Below are 17,739 nucleotides of genomic sequence, written 5' to 3'. Positions count from 1 at the left end.
ATCCAGAAAGGAAAAGTCTTCGTTCTTTGTTAACATAATTGACTGCCATGTGGTGGCCTCAAAGTCAATAGGCTGGGCACAAAGTCAATGGGCATGGGCACATCCACACCTCAAGCCTTCCGCTCAGTGCCCAGCAGTCCCTGTTGGTACGGGTAGAATAAATCATCACTCGAGACCAACATTCTGCTCTATTATTAACAGTTTCATAGGCTCAAAGTGGTGAACTAGATACCCATCCATCCTTCCCGCAGACATTCAAGACAAGCAGACAATCTACTGGTTAACAGCACTGTCTAAATCGGGGATTACCAGGAAACAGTTGGGTAGCTGTGGACAAACTTCTTGTCTCTTTCTACAAAATTGGAACAATAGCCACAGCACTGGCAGAGGCCCTGTGGGAAATAAATGGTTTCAGTGGAGAGAACTTGGCACCGTGAGTGACTGCTCCTCAGAGCAAGAGCTCCTCAAATATTCAGCTGCTATTATAACTACTTAACTTTTAATGTGAGGCCAGGCCAGGTGAGTCAAGCCCAGAGGCTTGTCTTCTACACACCTCTCTCTCTTCTCTCTCTCTCTCTCTCTCTCTCTCTCTCTCTCTCTCTCTCTCTCTCTCTCCTTCCCTCCCTCCCTCAGGCTCTTCCCATGTTTAACATGAACCAATATCAAACATTTCCCATAAATATTTCTTTAGGTTCATATACATACTCTTTAAAATGCAACTGGTTTAATAAAAATACTAAAATGAGTATCCAATATAACTATAATACAACACAAAGAAATTTTTTACCCACATATCAAATTAGCAGAAGGTTTTTTAGAAGTATAACAGTGCCAGGCCCTTGAGATAAATGACGGACAGCGGGACTCGTCAGAGGTAGCTGGAATTGACAGGGTGGATCTGGAATACATGTTGGCAGAGTTTATCTGCAGGCTTAAAATATCCCTGCTGTCCAAAATCTCATACACTTTTATCAGTTTCACGGTATCAAAATTTGGAAACTTCCTTAATACCCATTAAGATGAAAGTTCAATAAAACATTACACAGCCATGGCAGGAGAGTACAAGGAGCCATGACAACCAACACGCTGAAGACACCAGGACACGGGGATGTACAAATGCATAAGCTGCATGAGCCAATTTACCGTTTCCTTTTACAGAAGAAAAACACCAAACAAAGAAACAAAGACAGAAATGGAAGATGGAAGGGAAAAAAAATCCTTACTTCTAGATATGTGGCCAACAGATGATCTGATAACTTCTTACATAATGAATTCCATAGTCAGAAAAATAATCATTAGCCTTATTCTTTATAAATATGGATGATCATAAAGAGATTCATTTCTGATCCACTCCACTGAGGATGGTGTTGCTAATGATAATGTCATAAGCAGAAAACTTCTGTCAACCCAAATTCAACAGCGCTGCTCTGAAATCACTGTATGATGTGTCCTTCAAAGGCTGTTTCCTGCCTGAATCTCAAGAGAACCCTGAAAATCTGGGTCTGCTAACGTGGCTGAAAGCTTTCCTAACACAGGGAAGAAGGAGCAGGGCCCGAGGCCATATCATCCCTTCCCTTAAAATAAGAGGCTTACTGAAATTCTAAGATGACTTCCAACAGTGTCTGCAGTTTTGGAGGTGAGGGCTATAGTGTCTTGACAGTTGCCACCGCCAGGCCCTGTTCCCCTCTTTTTCCATTTAGACATAACCTGGGGATATTTCTAAAACCACCAAGCATTTCCCTATACACTGTGCAAAACTCTTCAAATAAACTGCCAGTCACCTCACATCTGTTTTTATGTCTCACTGAGGACACACAGGCTCACCAGCAGGCACCCTCTGCAGTAATTCACTAGCATTCACCTCTCCAGAGGCCATGGAGCAAATTTAATTAGCACCATTTTCTCCTTACTTGAATTGGTGTTTACCGGTCCTCAATGGCTACACTAGGGGGCTTACAGGGCAAATAGATCCTACATTTTTTAAAGCTTGAAGGTTTAGCGTGTCACCTCAGAACTTCACCAATGTAGTCGATTTCTCTTACTTCATTGTATGGAGATACCGAGGAGATGGGCATGGTCCTGGAGGAATGGCCATAGGCTGGTATGTGGATCCTGTTGAGTATAAGCCTGAACTGGAGTGCATGCAACTGGCTACCCTGTGGTGACAATGCTGTACTACTGATGGCAAATCAGACACAGCATCAGGTATGGCCTTCAGAGATTTGTTTATGTGGCTGTTAAAGCAAGACCACAGAGCACAGCTCCTTCAATCAGGGGCTGCGGAGCTGTACAACAGGCACAGACAGGGCTCTGTCTACAGACAAGCTCCAACTGGGGAACCGAGGCACAGTATCCTGGGTCCCTAGAGGACAGGGGCCCTTTTACTACAGGCTAGTTAGATAGACAGAGCTAGTTAGATAGAGCACTGATAATACCCTAGAACAGTGGTTCTCAACCTTCCTAAGTCTCAAACTTTTAATACAATTCCTCATGTTGTGGTGTCCCGACATAAAAAATGTTTCATTGATACTTGATAAGTACAGTGATGGTTGAGAATCGTAATGTAAATATCTGATATGTAGGATGTTTGATATACAGCCTCTAAAAGGGTCATGGGCTATATAGGTTGAGAACCATTGCCCTAGGAATACACACAGTATATCACAGTATCACTAATGCATACGTGGAAAAAAATGCATTGAAATACTTACTTAAAATACCAAACTTTCCCCAGAACAGGAGTATAGCCAAAATTGGGAAAATAACAATGAGGATCTTTTCATTTGGAGAAAACCACGAAACTGTAGGGAAAGAAAACAAAAATCATAATTAGTGTTTACTGTATAGTGTTTACTCACTGCTAATGGTCTCAAGTATAACCTTATTACTCTAGTAGACAATAGAATTAACTACAGCTGTGGGCTAAGGTTTACACATACGTACACACACACACACACACACACACACACACATACACACAAACACACACACACAGAGGCAAAACATATTCCATGTATAACTTATTCAATTACAACTTCTTTGACTGTATGTAGGATGGGTGCACCCGTGTGGAGCCCAGACGTTAATATCTGCTGTCTTTCTCAATCAGGGTCTCTCTCACACCTGAAGATCACTGATTAGACTAGGTCGTGGCCATCCAGCTTCAGGGGCATAGCTGTCTCTGAGTCTCCAGTGCTGTGCCTCAGCCTCTGTGTGGATGCTGGGGATCTGAACTCAGACCCTTAAATTTGAACTGCAATCAAATATCCACTGACCCAGAAACCCTGGCCCATAGAACAACATATTTTCTTCAGGAACCCTATGCTCTGGTTACTTGGGTATCCAGCCTCTTGGATCCCTGTGTGTGCGACAGTCATCAAGGAACAGTAAGTGCTCCTATATGCTTGACGTGGAGAGCACGGTAAAGGAACTGTCAGGGCCACTAGGCCCTTCTGATCACTATGACTAAGACCAACACAGGTATCCCTGGCCTTTTCTTAAACTGGCTCTGGAAGAGAAGACTTAACTTATGAGCCGCTGACTTCAAAAAGATAGTTTTAGGTAAGCTCAAGAAACGTTAGGTTATCAAGGAAGCTGTCTAAGTGTTTATAGGTCACATAGTGAAAATATCTCCTACCCCATATCCTATATGCATGGCGCTTAGGTACTAAGATCACCAATAAGACTTGTTCAAAGAAGACTGCAGTTCATTTGCTAAAATGCTACGTTTTACTTCAACTGATAACCCCACTGGACTGAAATTTTATGTGTGAATTCTGTTTTTCTCTAACAATGAAATCAAGTAAACTCACTGAAAGATTTCAAGGTTGCCTGGACAGGGGTGTGTGCTAGGGTCCCTTTGCTCCTGGTTCCTGTCCTAAGAGAGCCCTGGCACTCCTGAGATCAGCACCATGCATTCCTTCTGCCTTTGGTGTCAATGTGGAAGTTCACAGGCTTTCATCCACGATGACAGACATATTAAACTTATAAACTTTAGTATATTAAATTTATATACTAAATATTGGTGAAAAGTTTACATTAATCCCTGTAATGAAATTGTAAATTCCATCTTGGAGATACCAGTGCTAATCTGCTAATACCAGAATCTAATGTTCCGCCCTACTCACAGTAGACACACTATTATATTTGCTGTTGAAGATAACAAGTATTTCAGACTAGTGTGCCGGCTGGTATGATGTTACTTTGACACAAGCTAGAGTCATTTTGAAAGGGGGAAGCTCAATTAAGAAAATATATCGGCCTATGGGTGAGCCTGTGCTGTTTTCCTTGGTTGGCAATTGAGGGCCCAGATAACTGTGGCCAGTGCCCTGCTGAGCCTGGTGGTCCTGGTACTATGAGAAAGCAGGGAGAGCAAGGCATGAGGAATAAGCTAGTAAGCGGCACCATGGCTTCTGCTCAGTTCCTGCCCCGAGTTCCTGCCCTGAACTCCTGTTCTAGCTTCCTTCAATGATGGAAATGAACCCCACACTGCTTTTGGTAATGGTGCTTGTTGTATCACAGCAACAGAAACCCTAACTGTGACAAATGGAATGCCAGGTTTTGATGCTCGTTGGTCGCAGGTCTCTGAGAGAAATGCCCATAGATATCTTGAAGGTCCAACTGTGTAACTCAGTATCCCTTTATACCACTTTGCACAGTATAAAATCCTACGCAGCAAAGAAATAAGGTAGCATTCTTCTGCAAAGATGTGAGCAAAACCTTATGGCTTTATAAGTATGCTTAATTCATTTTTCCTAATCAAGACCTTCCATTATTCTGCTTTGAGTTTTATAGGGTAGCTATTTATCTCTATATGATATATGGAATTATTAACTTAAAGAAAAAGAGGTGCAGTGAATTAAGGACCTAAGTACCTTCTGCTTTCAAACCCCTCCTTCTCTCCAGTATTCCTACCACCCTAAAACCTCTCACCAAGCAACCTCATTCCAGCTGTGGTCAGTCCAGGTTTTTAATTTTACTTGATTCATGTCTCTCTTCCATCCCACATCTGTGTAGACAGAAATCCTGCTAGCTCTTAAACTAAAATATAATCTATGTGTAATCTCATGTTTAACCTGAGCTGACAATCATGTCCCTTCACCAACCTTTCCTCCTAAACACCAATCCATCTTAGGACACTGTAGCAGGAAGCCATTAGCAACAATTGTCTCTTCATATTCAGTTATGCTACCAACATTCAAAGACAGCCCACCATAGATAAAGCTCTCCTTGATACAGGAGCAGATTAGCAGTTAACTATAGGGGACGCTGACCCTAAGAAGGAATGAAAGTAGAGAACAGATTCCTTGAGGCAGCGGTTTGGGAAAGGCCTCTGGGGAAAGGAACTGATCTGAGTCTTATGTGGGAAGGAGACTGAGAAGAGTAGACACCAAAGGACAGCAGATCAAGGAGCCAAATGGATGACCTCTGTGAATGGAATCTAGTGGTGTAGAATAGATTGGAAGGGTATGTGGAGGGAAGATCATACCTTAACAGCTTGTTAGGGCATAGAGATTTAATTCCAAGACTGATAGATGGCACATGTTTGAAAGGCTTTTATGATTGAAAGAAAATAACCTGATTTTCTTATCTATTTCTCTCTCGTTCTCTCTGTCTCTATGTCTCTGTCTCTCTCACTCTGTGTGTGTGTGTGTGCGTGTGCGTGTGCGTGTACGTGTGCGTGTGTGTGTGTGTGTGTGTGTGTGTGTGTGTGTCTGTCTGTCTGTCTGTCTGTCCAATAACATCTTACATAAGTTGGTTCTCTCTGTCTACCATGTGTGTGTCCCAGAGACTGAACTCATGCAGTCAGACCTGGCAGTGAGCATCTTGACCTTGCTATCCCACACTAAATTAAAATGTTTGTCAGTACTGCAGGATGGGCCACAGGATCTTATCAAGGTAGATCCCTGAGAGGCAATGGTACCTAGTGTCTACACACACCACATAGTCAGTGGCAAGCTGGGATGGTTTCAGTTGAGCTGCCTGGCACAAGAGAAACCGGGAATGAGCTACTGCGACAGAGTCGATGAGTACTCAAGACCTAGAAGATTCTATGAAGAACTAATGAGACATGGAGGGAGAACAGTTCAAGGACTGTAAGAAAACGATACACAGAAGAAAAAAAAATATTATGGTCGAAGATTCTTATTAGGGACATAGGAGAATCTGCCAGAGATTGATGCAAACTTCATACACTCTGCCCTCATTACCACACCAAGATCTTCTGCATGTTCCCCGGTGGCACGTATTTGGGGGGTGGGGAAGGGTGGCAGGGGGATGTCTATAACTCTCTGTTTAAAATGACTGCCACAGATTTCTGCTGGGGTCTAGCTTCTGCCACAGCCACAACTGTGTTGCCTTCCTCTAATCTGTTATGCTGGGGAAATGTGGATTCACTGAACTGGACAGTTAAGAATCAACTGAGCTGGCTGGAGAATCAATGGAGCTAGGCATGGTGCGTCTGCTTCTACAATGTCAATGCTCAGAAAGCTGAGGCAGAAGTATCATGTGTTCAAGGCCAGACTGAACTATATAGCTAGACCCTGTCAAAAAGAACGCTAGGGGAAAAGCCCCAGTGTTTTATATAAACCCATTTAGATGTCCATTAAGCCACTGATTTACAGAAGTGTTGTCAGGTGCCATTAACTACTCCTCCCCATGGGGAGTAAGATACAAGGCACGTCTCTAAGATCCATTTCGGCTCTGACTTTCTGTGGCATTAAGGAAATTAATTAAGCATAAAATGATCTAAGAACAGTATCGCAGAATTGGGAAAGATACTCCAAGGGCATTCACTGTGATTCTACCCAAGCTATTGCTGACGACTCTCCCCTACATGCTCCCAAGCGCCCAGTCCTCGTTAGGAAGATGGACCCCGGGAAAATGAACTTCTTATATCAAAAAGACAGACGTGATACTAAGGAGGGTGTTTAACCCTTGCCTCCAATCTGAATGTTAGTGACACACAGGATGCCAGTTCTGCAAAATGGGCCTGCCTAAAACGGTGAAGGGACCATCTCTCTTCTTCAGATACATATATACACATACCATTTAAATACCATTTTCCCTTGTGGCCTGACAATGCTCTCCACAAAAGCCATAGACTATCTATCAAAAACACCAACAGCAGGCATTAGCATCCCCCTCTGAGTAAAGACTCTGGGTAAAGACTGTCCAAGTGACTCCCCAAACACTATAGGCTATTGGTGAGGACAGCATGAACTGCAGACACAGGACTTAGAGGACCTGAGCTGAATCTGGCTCAAAAGCCTCCTCCCTGAGGTTGGACTTCTATGGAATCAGAATGTTCTATGCAAGCTTGCAGAGGAGGGAAGCAAGCAACAACATATGCAACATTTTAATGCCTATGAACAACAACAACACCCAGCATGGTACAGTATTCCTAGGGATGAAATAGAAGTATGTATACCTTGGTGGTAACAAAAAGCTCTTTAGTTGGACCTAAGGCTTGCTCAGCAAGAGGGAAAATCTGTCCAATACTGTAAACCTAGTCAAGTACACAGGGCTAGTGTGAAGTCATGGATCTCGAAGGTAAACCCCCAACACCCAGGTCACTAAACTGGCCTAATTCCTGAAAATATTCTAAATATTTATCTGTATGCCCACAAGTATGTGTACTTCTTACACTTCATCAAGAAACTTTTCTTTGCATCAGAGTCCATAATAATAATAAAAAAAAATCATAGCTGATCAAAATGCAGAAAACAAGAGATTATGCCACGCTCAATCGCAACAGATGTATCTGTGACACAATTCCTGCATGTACGCCTTGGGGACTTTTGCAGGAAATCTGTTGGGGCAGAAAGACTGTTAAGAGCTAGAGGAGCAGGAAATTTTCTGTGAGAATGTGTCTCCTAGAAACTATAAAGGCAACATCCATGAAGTCTCTTCAACATGGCTACCTAAACCATGAAATCACCATTGGCCATGCTAACCTCAGATTGGGAAAGCTCATGAGACTCAACTCCAGACAAAGAACTACTGGCAACTGGGGGATGCTGAGAGTGGGAAAATGTGCTTTCCCCAAGGAAGAATTCCTTAATTGGTTATTCAATATCCAGTGGTCAACCCTGAGATCATACACATACAAGTAACATTATATGGACCTAGCAGTTTGTATTTGAATATTTAGAAGTATGTGTGTGTGTGCCTGTGCAAAAACAATTAAATGCAAAGACACCTTGAATTTGAGAGAACAAGGGATGCTTACAGTGTAGAGGCTGGAAGAAGTAAGGGGAAGGGGAAATGATATAATTATGAGAAATAAAAGATACTATAAAATATACATATACAAATCTCCAAAACATAGCAAAAGGATCTTTGGCAAAAGATCATAATAAAATTGGTAACATTAGAATTCAAGGAAAGTCTTGACTTGATGCTTCAGGATTATGATGGCTTTTCTGGGGTCTCGACATGGTTTGTCAGAATTCTAAGGTGAACTCCCATCTCTGACATAATTACCTGTGCAATTCTCTTTTTCTGTATATAAGACTGAGTAGGTTAGAGTTCCTAGAACTATTACAACTAGAAAAGGAAGTTTGCTGATGCAATTAAGATGACAATCAGTTGACATTAACAGTAGGAGGTTGTCCTTGAAGGACAAAAGTTGGTCCAATCAAATGATTCTTAAAGGACCCTGGACTCTTCCTGGAAAAAGAAGTGGGACACATTAGAAGGGTTCCGTGAGATAAAGTCCCTGACCCTGGCTATGCACATGAGCAGGACAACATGGCAAAGCCTGCCTGCACCTGCAGAAGTGGAGGCAAGACCCTGGCACCCTGCAAAGTAGCGCCCTCAGCCTTGATCTGTAAAGGAACTGAATTCAGCTGCAATTATGTGAGCTTTTAACAATCCCAGTAAGAACAGACTGTGGTCAGCAGTCAGTATCTTGATTTTTGTCATAGAACTGAACACAAGGCATAGTCACATCATGATCAGAACTATAAAACTGTTAGCTAATAAATGTGCATTGCTTCAGGCTTCAGCATTTGTGACACTTAAGAACTCTGCTAGCTTCTCGCATCACTATGAACGCAGTTTATAGCACAGTGAGGACAACAGAACGTACAACAGTGTTAATCTGATCTCTAAACGCAAAATCCAGAAATCTTAGGTCGTTAGAGTAACTATTATAGGTTTTCTGTACCATTGCTAATAGGAATATTAATGAGTAATTTTAATTTTCATTATTTACATATTTTTATAAATGTTTTCATAGTTGTTATATCTTATGCTATTTTTTTTTCAAGCCAGGGAAATCCAGGTTAAGGTCCTGGAAGTGTGTTTGACCTTGAACACATTACTTGAATCTCATTTGCTTTCTGTACTGAGAAGAGGTAACACCCACATCGGTGTCCCAGCGTTTTGAGCAAAGCATAGCACACGACATAAATAACACATCTGGGATGCACTCACACAAATGGGAGGCCATTCCCCCCTTGCCATCTCTTCTGTACTCACTAACTAGAACCTTGAAGTAGCATCTTATCATTGAGTCCATACGGCCGGCCTCAGCACCCGGCCGACCCACAATCAGCACCTAACGAATATTTGTCAAAGAGATACCTTATTTCTAGCCCAGAATGCAGTGATGGAGATGGCATCTTCATTTTGCTGCTAAGAAAAATTGAGGACTAAAGACTGAGAGTATGTGACTACTGAATGCACGGCCATAAATGGGACACTGTACCACCATCTGCAAAGCTCAGAAGGGGGAAGAAAAATAATGTAAGAGCCCGAGGACAGGGCTTAGTATTGTGGAATACTGTCTTCCAAGCAGGACAAAGCCATTGTTCTACTGAACGCACAACAACTATGATTACATACACAAGATCTGCCCAAGATTGGAGCTGTCGATGTCCTGTGATGGAGGGGAGAGGGACTCACAAGGTCTCACCCTTCTCTGAGAATCTACAGCCGCTTGACAGTATTAAGAGTTGAAGGAGACATGATTTTAGAGCTTTGTTCGTTTTTGTTTGTTTGTTTTGTGGTATTCTGTTACATCTTTGCACAGCCTCAAGGACTTGACCTAACTGAGATAACAAGAGAACCAAGAAAAGACAAACATGCACAGCCAGCCAGATAGTAAGATATGCTGGGCCCTCTGATGGGAAGACTGCAGCACTCTCGAAGCCCAGCACGCTTACTTTATACAGTTGAATAAGCAGACAAGGATATGACTTACAACTAAACACGGACATTTAGCTAACTTGGATAGCAACAGTCTCCATTAGGGGAGCAGCTTTTAGGCTATAAAATATCAGAGAGAGGGGATAAAGCTATGGTGGGCATTTTCTGCACAGACTACCAGTATCCTCGTGGACCAGGCAAAAAAGGCTTTGCCCTTACTCTGAGCCTCACCCCCCAAGGGGTGACATCACCCTTTGTCATTTTCCTATGGACCCTGATATGGCCATGGGCGTGTCAACAGCCCATACTCATTCAAGACTTTGCCACTCAGGTGTCCACCACTCCTCACAGTATAGACACTGCTAAGTCGTTCCTGCTCTTGTATGTAAGCATCCTCCCCGCAAAACACACACAACACACATACAAACACACAGACACACACACCCAATGTTTCTAAAAGCAACCCTTACAAAAGTCTTTGGATCACATACTCATACTCAAAGAGGATGTGAAAGAAGATGGGGAACTATTTGGAAGGAAGATTGGAGATCAGTGGGAACAGGACAGAGAGGGTAATGGGGGTGAATACAATCAAAATAAATTATACACATGAATGAAAACCACTATTCAATAAACACTAATAACCATTTTAAAGATCCTGAACACAGGGTAAGTTGAGCCTCTTAAGTTTTCCCAGGTTAGAAAATGATGAAGTATAAAACAAAAAGGGGGGAAACAAAAAGCTTTCTCTGAACTCAAGTCCTGAAGCACTGGCCTAGAAACATATGAATGTCACTCAGTGTTTGCACACTGTCAGCTCCTGTGCTCCAAAGCAACAAATGCTCACCATTACCTGTGTTCTACTGAGTGGAATTCAATTACATCCTGGATAATTTCTCTTTCTTGTTTACGCTTACATTTGCACAAAAAGCACAACACAGTAAAAATGATTTGTAATACCTAAATCTCCAAGTCCACAAAACAAACATCATCCTGGTAACAAACACATATTCTTCCCAAAATGATGTTGTATGCCAAGGTTTCTTTTACTGACTCCTTTTCCCACTCAAAATGGCTCCAAGAACAAAGAGTCAACCTACAGGATGGGGGAATACCTTTCGTAACAATGTGCTGACAGGGGATTATCGCCGAAATCCTACAAAGAACTCCAAAAATTAAACACCAATTCATCTGGTCAACAACTGAACAGAGTTCTCAGAAAGAAATCATCCAGTTAGCAAATCATCCCAAGGCAACCACTTAACAAGTGAGCTTGAGACCCGAACGGTTTTCAGAGGGAGAAAGACAAAGAAATGAAAGAACACGTGAAGAAATGTTAAACATCCTTAGCTTTGAGATTCCATCTCATTCTAGCCAGAATGCCTAGCATTAGGAAAACAGACAATAAATACTGCTAAGGATGTATGGAAAGTGGAGCCTTTACACACACAATGGAAATCAGTAAAGATGTCCCTCCAAAAACTAAAAGTAGAACTACGACACGCTCTATCTATGAGTCCTCAGTAAACCTGAGGGATTCTTATATTGCTGCACTACTCACAATAACCAAGGCAAGAAAATAGCCCGCATGGCCATCAACAGAGAAAAAAATATGGTATATACACACAATGGAGTTTTATTCAGCTATAAGAATAAAATTATGACAGCTTCGGGAAATTAGAACTGGGGGTCATTGTGGTAAGTAAAACAAGCCATCCTCACCTGTCCCTCTTGTTTTACATACATTTACACATATGTAAATGATTAAGTGTTTGTATGTAAAACATGCAAATAGAAGACCTTGAGAAGGTTCTGTAGGTCTAAAGCAAACAGAGACAGAAACAGGATGATGGGCTACATGGGACATCAAAGCTGATGTAAAGATGAGTTGTAGGGGTTAAGGTCAGGGGAGGGCAGTAAGGGAAACAGATAAGAACAAAGTCTAATGGTATAAATGTATGAAAATGCAACCTCCTCTGAGTTAACTATAAAAGTTGCTAGGACCTGGACTTTGATGCCAATAGCCTCAAAGTTCACAGCACAGCTGAGGTTTTGACTCCAACATTCCTAGAGTCTGCTACAGGACTGGATCTTTGGCTCCAGTGTTTACCAGGAACCATGCCTTTGGCTCTAGTAGTGAGCAACTGGGATTCTGACTCCATCTCTCAGAAGTTTATAGCGTTCAGAGTGAGACAAGCAAGTTTAATACACTTGATCAGTATGTGGCCCATTAGTGACCCTGCTATCACTCTGATAAGCCCAGATATCTCAGTGATCTCAGATGCCTTCACTAAGATCAACATCAGACTTGATCAGTCTCCACAGGGGATTGTCACACAGCACTCCATTCTAGCAAGAATCACAGAAAAACAAACAAACAAACAAACATCCACATAGAACTGGAAGAAAGAGAATTAAAACTTAAAGACTAATCCATCCTAGCAATGAACAAACCATGACAAAGAAGCATAAAGAATAATATACAACTGCCCAACACAACCCATTGCAATCTTCCACTTATTCCAAACTGATTACAAAATAGTAATAGGTCACAAGTCAAACAAACAAACAAAAAAAGCTGAGATAATTCTTTGTTCTTTATCAGAACACCAGGAAATACACGTAGTAATAATCAACAGGAAGAGAAACTATGAAAATAGTGAGATACGAGACAATTGTATTTTGAAACCAGAGAGAAACAACCTCTGGGATTCAGCCAAGGTAGTCCTAAGACTATCTTGTACATGATGATAAGCACTTGTATTAATAAGGAAGAGACATCTCATATAAACAACACTTCAACTCACATAAATATACTTCAATGCTCTGGAAAAGCAAGGGGACAGCTCCAATCCCAGCAATGGCAGGGAACCATAAAGTTTGTGAGAGAAAGAAATGATATAGGGACTAAAGAACAGTACTGAAGATCAAAGCCTTGGCTAATGAGATTGATAAACCCTTAGCTAACCTGAGAAAAACAAAGAAGGAGGTGCCCCAGAGTACCATGAGGAATATTTTGAGATCACACACTCCAAAAAGCTACAAAAACCTAAGAAGTGAAAGCATTTCTAAATGCAGATCATTTATCAAAATTAAAGACAGAAGATATGAATAATTTAAATTGACCCATTACAAGCCACAAGATTGAAGCTTTAATCAAAAGTCCCCACACAAAGAAAAGCCCAGGATAACATGGAATTATGGCTGAATTTTACCACAATTTCAAGGAAGATCTAATTCCAACAGTCCTCAATTTGTTCCACAGAATAGAAAGGGAAAGAACACCACCAAATTCATCCTACAAAGCTATTATTATGCTAGTGTCAAAGACATAAAAAAGAAAAGAAAACTACATAGCAATTTCCCTTAGGAACATAGGTACAAAACTTCAAATTTCTTAAATTCAAGAACATATTTAAAAGATCCTATATCATGATCAAGTGAGTTTCATCCATGGGTGTGGTTCAACATACACAAATCACTAAGTGTATACCATATAAGGTAACTTAAGGATTATATCATCATATCAATAATGGAGAAAAGACGTCTGACAAACTTCAAAGTGCCTTCATGATAAAAGTCCTGGAAGTTTTATATGTGTGTGTGTGTGTGTGTGTGTATATATATATATATATATATATATATATGCCACATTGCCAATATATAGCAAAATAATAAAGGAAAATACCTTAGAGGCAACGTTGTAGTAAACAGGGCACAACTGAGAGCTCTGTCTCTAAAATCAGGAATGAGACAGTACCCACTTCACTGTTCTAAGTCAATGGAGTGCTTGAAGTTTCAGCAATGAAACAAGAGGAAGACATGAAAGGAATAGAAACAGGAAGGGAAGAGATCAAACTATCTCTATTTGCATATGGTATGAATATATATTTGAAAGACTCTATAGACTCTAACATAAACAAACACTTTTAGTAAGGTTGTAAGGTACAAAATAAATATATAAAAATCAGTAGCCTTCACAAATACTAACAGTGAACTCACAAAACAAAAAATGATTTGTCATTCCCAACACAGGAATAGAATTAACCCAGGGAGTGAAAAACATCAACAGTGAGAACTTCAAAACACCGACAAAGGACATCAAAGGAAACACTAGACAATAGAGAGGCCATCCCATACTCCTGGGGTGAGGAAATTAATATCATGGAAATGTCTATATTACCAAAAGTCATTTACCAGACTCAATGTAATTCATATCAGAATCCCAATGCTATTATTAAAAGAACTAGAAAAAATGGAAAACCAATCCAAGAATCCACATGGGACTACAGAAGACCATAAGTGGCCAAAGGTATCCTAAGGAGGAAAGCATAGCTGAAGGCATTGTGTTTATGACTTCAAATCACACTACAGAACTACAGTGATAAATGCAGATGCCAAGCTAGGCAAGGATACCAATGGAACAGAACATAGAAACCAATAAAGATATAAAAAAATATGCAGTTGAAAAAAAAAGACAGCGTATTCAAAAGAACGGTGATGGCCAAATTGGATGTCTTCCTGTAGAATCTTCAGATCTATTCTGTTTATCCTGTATGAAAATCAGTTAGAAATGGATCAAAAACCTTAATTTAAAACCCCAAACATTGAAGTTATTAGAGGAAAATATACAGTATACATTTAAAGAGTAGTGTTTAGGTAAGAACTTTCAGAATAGATCTGTAATAGTGCAAGAACCAGCTCCAAGAATCAACAGATGGAACTACATAAAATTAAAGTTTCTGCACAGCAAAGAAACTATCAGCCCGGGCAATAGACAGCTACAGTATCTTTAACTGAAATACTCAAATAGGCTAAGATCAGAACTTATAGAGAGTGAAAACTAAAGGGAAACAAAACAACTGTAGGCTATAGCATGAACAATTCTCAAAAGAAGAAACACAAACGGCCAAGGCATATTTTTAAGAGTGTTCAGCATCCTTAGTCATCAGGGAATTGCAAAGTAAAGCCACTTTGAGATACCATCTCATCCTAGTCAGAATGGCTATCATCAAGAAATCTGACAATAGATGCTCATCCTCATGCGAGGAAAGAAGCAACATTTTATTTATTTATTGCTGGTGGCAGTCCAGCCAGTATGGAAATAAATATGGAAGTTTCTAAGAAACCTATTGTATAGCCTAACTGTGCTACAACTCTTAGCCACACTCCCAAACGATTGTATATTCTACCAAAGAGCGGTGCACAACCATGTTACCACTGCCCTCCACACATCAACAAGGACATGGAACCAGCCTAAGTAAATCATGGCTGGATAATGAAAAGTGGTACGCATACACACAGGGTTGTATTCAGCTGCAAGAAAACAAGCCAATGAAGCTTGCAGGAAAATCAATGGTTCCGGAAAGACAAAAGATACATGTTCTCTTTCACATGCAGATCCTAGCCTGGGGGTGTGAGGGGGGGGAATAAAAATCTATAATGCTATAAAGGAGACCAACAACTAATGAAAATGGATGATTAGAAAAGACAGGGAGTGGGCAAAGGACACAGGGTACAGGAATGAAGCAAAGAGACTGGGGAAGGGGCTCCAAGGAAGGCGCCAGAACTAACAGGGGCAGGGAGGTGAGGGGCAAGAGAATCTACTAAAATACACTTTGAAAACGCCACGGTATTGTAATGCCTTGTATGCTAATTTTAAAATTCACCCCCCACACACACACACAATTTTAAAGAGAGAAAAAAATGTTATAAAACAGCAGCACCCTATCACAACAAAGATGCAGAGAAATTAGGTCATTCATATTGCTGACAATAACTGTAAAAAAGAACAGCCACTCTGGAATCCTGTTAAGTGATTTCCTTTGGGAAAAAATCAGCATATACTTAGTAGATAACCCAAAACTGAAAGTGATCTTAATGTCTTGCAGAGGTGAGTGATTAAACAAGCTACTAAGAAATCAATGGGATACACCTTAGTTAAAAACCCATGGGGTTAGTTGTTGTTATGAACGTTGTGTTACAAGCAAACAAATAAACATAGTCAAACACAACCCCCCCCCCAGCAGTTCAAGGGCATCATGCCGAGTGGGGCACGCCATGGAAGATCATTTGTTACTGGTTGACTGTAATTCATATGTATTCATTATAGTTCATATACATTCGTTATAACTCAATAATTCATTGATGGATTATTACTGAGTTGACAGAGTCACAGATAGAGATGGCACATTAGAGTCTGCCAGGCAGGAGTAACTCAAGGTGTGCTGAGTGCCTGAGGTTGGCATGGGGATGTTTGGGCTGATGGGTCTGCTCCATATTGCAATCACGATGGTGGTTAGCCAAGTGCGATGACATAACGGAGAACCTCCTTAGGTTCTGATACCATGGCACAGCTACCTAAGATGCAACCACTCAGGGGGACTACATTAAGGGTCCAGAGCACTTCTCTATTTCTGCTTCTTCCCATGCAACAACAGATACTTATAAATAAATAAATAAATAAATAAATAAATAAATAAATAAATAAAAGTGTATAAAAAGTCAGAAACTTTAAGCTTCTGGTAGAATTTTTACATGGTATACAACAAAACATTGTCCCATCTTAATGGCACAAAATAAAACTTGGCTTTTGGTTGGGGTGTATACTGTAAACAAAGATAAGACAGTTATACACAATAAGCTCTGTCTTCATCTCAGACACCGGGATTCCCTTCCCACTCATCTCTGTTCCATGTCTGTCTTTTTCAGTCTCAAACTAATGGTTTGCTTTTTGTTGGTTGGTTGTTGTTTGTTTTTTTTAAATCAGTTTTCCCCTCAGGGACCGGAACCACTGTCCCTAAGGTCTGGCCCTTTCACTCCCATGAACCGATCCACTCTCTCAGAAAATCTCCATCTAGGTAGAGGATGATCTTTTCCTGTACACAGTCATGACTGACCAGATCATCCTGAAAGGCAGACATTTAAATAAATAAATAAATAAATAAATAAATAAATAAATAAATAGTTTTAACCCAAATTAGCATCAGTCATAAAGTAAGGTGTACATGAGCCTCTGTGAGAGGCCTTCCAAATTCTTCTTGCCTCCTAAGCCATCCCTCCCCCTCTCAGCAGCACGTGGACACCACACCCTGAGAAAATGAGATTTTCATTCTCATTTTCTAGAGATAGGCAGCTTGGACTCAGAGTCCTTCTTGATGAACAGGGTGAACAGTGAGTCCTGAATAGGATGTGTAACTCAGACTGCATGATTTCTAATCCTGGGTCAGGATATTTAATCAGGACACACACACACACACACACGCACACACACACACACACACACACACACACACACACAAATCTGCTAAGAGACATTTTGTCATTTTCAAAGCAAGAACAGATGGGAAGTAGCTGACCTAATTCAGCAGTCCTGATCCCACCCAGACCTGGTTCTCAAAGTGTCACCACCCCTGAGGTCTGCAATGCACCTTTTGGTGTAAGTAGAGCTTAAGATGCACTCTTTAAAACTGTTAGGATTCCTTGTATGTGATTCTAAAAATAATAATAATAATAATATTCAGCCAGCACAGCAGAAAAAAAAATAGAAAAGAAAGGAGACTGTTTACTTCAGATAACAACACTGCT

At 40.8% G+C, this 17,739-nt stretch overlaps 1 protein-coding gene across 13 annotated transcripts in view; it reads right to left on the bottom strand.

Annotated features, from left to right (window-relative positions):
• Cd47 (CD47 antigen (Rh-related antigen, integrin-associated signal transducer)) overlaps window positions 1-17,739 on the bottom strand; it is a 61,176-nt gene that overhangs the window by 25,538 nt on the left and 17,899 nt on the right. For 12 of the 13 annotated variants that reach the window (XR_003951762.1, XR_384529.4, XM_006521809.4 and 9 more), the window contains one exon: window positions 2,712-2,801. Coding sequence is in view for 10 of the 13 variants with exons in the window: in XM_006521809.4 (XP_006521872.1) it covers window positions 2,712-2,801 (90 nt within the window). In the remaining 3 variants the exon portion in view is untranslated. Of the gene's footprint in view, window positions 1-309; window positions 393-2,711; window positions 2,802-17,739 lie in introns of all 13 variants that reach the window. The other variant, XR_003951763.1, reaches the window with a different exon arrangement.

The sequence above is a fragment of the Mus musculus genome, chromosome 16, assembly GCF_000001635.26.
Source record: "Mus musculus strain C57BL/6J chromosome 16, GRCm38.p6 C57BL/6J".
In the NCBI taxonomy this organism is placed as follows: domain Eukaryota; kingdom Metazoa; phylum Chordata; class Mammalia; order Rodentia; family Muridae; genus Mus; species Mus musculus.
This window is presented reverse-complemented; position numbering and strand designations above follow the sequence as displayed.